Below are 3,651 nucleotides of genomic sequence, written 5' to 3' on the forward strand. Positions count from 1 at the left end.
TTCTTTTAGGTCAATGACATCAGGGGAGAGGCCATTGAAGAAAACCCTTCACTATATCTTCTATAGTAACTAGCCAAACCCATGAAACTTTGAATAGCCGAAGGTGATAGAGGTTTGGGCCAACTCTTAATCACTTCTGTCCTCTTAGAATATACTTCAATACCCTTTCCGGAAACAATGTGATAAAGAAAATACATGGATCTCAACATAATCTCACATTTAATAAACTTTGAAAAGAGTTGTTGGTCCTTGTGGTCTTGCAACACTATCCTCAAGTGATCGGTATGCTCATCTTCACTCCTTGAGTAAATCAAAATATCATCAATAAACACGATCACGAACATATCAAGGTATTGTCTAAACACCCTATTCATCAAATCCATATATACTGCCGGAGTATTTTGAAGCCAAAGGACATCACCAAAAACTCATAATGACCATACCAAGTTTGAAAAGTTGTCTTCGGAATGTCATCTTCCTTTACCCTCAATTGTTGATAACCTGAGTGAAGGTCAATCTTAGAGAAGTAACTTGCTCATTGAACTTCATCAAACAAATCATCTATCCTTGTAAGAGGATATTTGTATTTAATGGTAACCTTTTTCAATTGCCGGTAGTCAACACACATATGGAATGAGCCATCTTTCTTTCGAACAAACAAAACTGGAGCACCACATTTAGAGATACTTGGTCGGATGAAACCCTTATCCAAAATATGTTTCAATTGCTCCTTTAATTCTTTAATTTCTATCGGAGCCATTCGGTAAGGAGGAATATAGATAGGTTGCATAACTGGGAGTAGGTCAATACCAAAGTTTATTTTCCTTTTGGGAGTAACAACGGGTAGATCATTGGGAAACATTTCCAGAAACTCATAAGCAACGGGGACCAACTCAAAAATAGGGGTTTTAGGATCCATATATCTCACCCTAACTAGATGATATATGCAACCCTTAGAGATGATTTTTCTAGCTTTAAGACAAGAAACAAACTAACCTTTCGGCATAGAATTCCCACCTTTCAACTCTACGATAGGCTCATCAGGAAATTGAAACTTGACCGCTTGGGTTCTACAATCGATAAAAGCATAACAAGAATGCAACCAATACATGTCAAGAATAACATCAAAATCTAACATATCAACCTCTATAAGATCAACATTAGTGACTCTTTGGGATAAGGAGATGAGCCAATTTCTATAGACTCTCTTAGCCACAATAGATTAACCAATATGAGTAGAGATAGAAAAAGGGTCTACCAACACATTTAGAAGAATATTAAATATCATAGCCACTTATGATGCCACAAAAGACAAGGAAGCACCAGGATCAAGCAAAGTATAAGCATCAAAATGAAAGACTTTCAACATAGTGGTACCCACATCGGGAGAACACTCTTGCTCATGACGAGTTTGAATTTCATAGAATCGATTTTCCTTTTGAACACTTGGACCCAAAACACTAAGTGGAGTTTTCCTACATTCTCTTCCCTTAGCCATAGGTGATGGAAAATACCTTATCTTATGACCACTCTTACCACAACCAAAGAAACCATTTGTATCGGCTATGCATGTACCCTTATGCTTCCTTCCATATTTAACACAAGTAGTCGATGAAAATCCACCACCATTTCCTCCTTGAGGCTTAAGGTTAGACACCTTATCTTTATTGAATTTAGGAGGATCATTGGAGGAACCTTGACTGGAAAACCTTTGTTAGAACTTAAAATGATCATGTCCCTCGGACCTTGAATGTGAAAAGTCACCATCACCGATCATTTCCTTCTTTGTCTCACTAAATCTTTCCTTAAATTTCTCATGTTCTATTTTTTGAGCATGCACCATTAGACGAGAAATGTCCATATCATTGATAAGCATGTCGGTAGGACATTCCTGACTTCCATCTTGGACACTCCCGAAACAAACTTACTCATTCTTGCCCTAGGATTGACAACCATAGTAGGAGAATACTTAGAAAATTGTGTAAACTTAAAAGCTTAATCTTTCACACCCATGTTTCCTTGACGAAGGTTGATGAATTCAAGTACCTTTGCCTTCCTAATCTCTAGGGGAAAGAACCTATCAAGAAAATTTACCTTAAACTTTTTCCAATCAAGAGGACACACATCAACCGCCATCTCTTCCATCCATTGGTTGAACAACACTTGAGTAACACCCTTAAGTTGATATGCAGTCAACTCTGCCTTTTCCACCTGCGTCACTCCCATGATCATCAACACCTTATACACTTAATCATTGACCTCTTGAGGATGTTTTTCAGCGTTAGAACCATGGAATTCTAGATAATTCATTCTAGTTAAGTCCCTCAGTTGAGATGCTTCCCACATTGGGTTGATGGGGACCAAAACCTCCCTATTGTCTTGAGCCAACACTTAAAAAGCAGCCATAATCTCCGCATTCATCACTACTTTGGCTAAAGGGTCGGCCGGAAATTGAGGAGCTTCTTATCCCACATTCTTGCTCACATTCATCCTAACATATGCTCTTAGAGGGGTTATATCCTGAAAGGAATCATATAGGGATTATGAGAAGGACCTATAGATTTACGCTCTATAACACGACTTTAGAGTAGTGAAAGAAGTGGAATTTCCTAATCATCTTATAGCTTCTTCTTCATAAATGTGACGCGCTTCACACTCATGAACAAGACTCTACTTGACGTGGCTTTACACTTCCTATGACTTCTCTAAACCTTGTGCTTTGATACCAAGTTTGTTAGGACCCAGAGTACACCCTAGACATGACATGGCGTATATGACCCCGAGAAGCCCCTACATAAGCCACGTAGAATACATCATACAAGATAATAGAATTTAATAGTTCAAAAGAAATTTTTTAAATCATAAGAGTTGACAAAACGTAGCGGAAGTCTAATATAGTTTCATAGCCATATATTATATCAAAGAATTATTGGGACATAACCCATACATTACATAAAAAAAATTAAAATGAATAGACATGAAGGAAATAAAAGAATCTCGTTCCTAAAAATATAAGGACTCACAAATCTTCAAAACTCAATATGGGCTCACTATCCATGAGTATGCAGAATAGAAGAGTCTGACCTTCATTAGTGAAACAATGTAGGCAAGAGTATGCGTTAGTACATGGAAAGTAGCAAGTGTGATAGCAATGCAAAATATTTGTGAAATCATGCTAAAACAGACTTTACATGATGTGCAATGACCAAGCTAAACCATAAGATAAAAGGATAAAAATCATAAATCGTAATCATGGTCAATGCAAACTAACATCTATAAAACACATGCGAGATACTTATTGAAGTAGCCTTTGTTCGTTATTGTAGAAAGTTTACCATTAACAGACATAGACCATTTGAGGTATAACATGGAATCCGCTGTCTATCTCACACTGAAAAAAGATGTCCTTACTTTCCAAGGTAAGAACCATAAACTTCCAACATTGCAGGAACTTCCACGATACACCTTTTGAATATGCCTATTATAAGTAATCCACTCTTCATTTAAACTGCGCTGACTAATACAGTTGCGCTGACACCAATGGCACCAAAGTCGAACAATGATCCCCCACCCAAAGTTCAACATAATCGAGGTTATATCCCTGAACTAACTCTTAAATTTCTATACTCTTATCCCCAATACTCATCAGTA

At 37.3% G+C, this 3,651-nt stretch overlaps 1 protein-coding gene across 1 annotated transcript; it reads right to left on the minus strand.

Moving 5' to 3' along the window:
• Nucleotides 1–1,294: 1,294 nt before the first annotated feature.
• On the minus strand, nt 1,295–2,226 carry LOC125868494 (uncharacterized). The gene is made up of 3 exons (XM_049549123.1): nt 2,047–2,226; nt 1,929–1,939; nt 1,295–1,700 (listed from the first exon to the last, which is right to left on the minus strand). Exons 1-3 carry the CDS (start codon nt 2,224–2,226, stop codon nt 1,295–1,297), a joined length of 597 nt encoding a protein of 198 aa, XP_049405080.1.
• Nucleotides 2,227–3,651: the final 1,425 nt, after the last annotated feature.

The sequence above is a fragment of the Solanum stenotomum genome, chromosome 6 (genome assembly GCF_019186545.1).
Source record: "Solanum stenotomum isolate F172 chromosome 6, ASM1918654v1, whole genome shotgun sequence".
In the NCBI taxonomy this organism is placed as follows: Eukaryota; Viridiplantae; Streptophyta; class Magnoliopsida; order Solanales; family Solanaceae; genus Solanum; species Solanum stenotomum.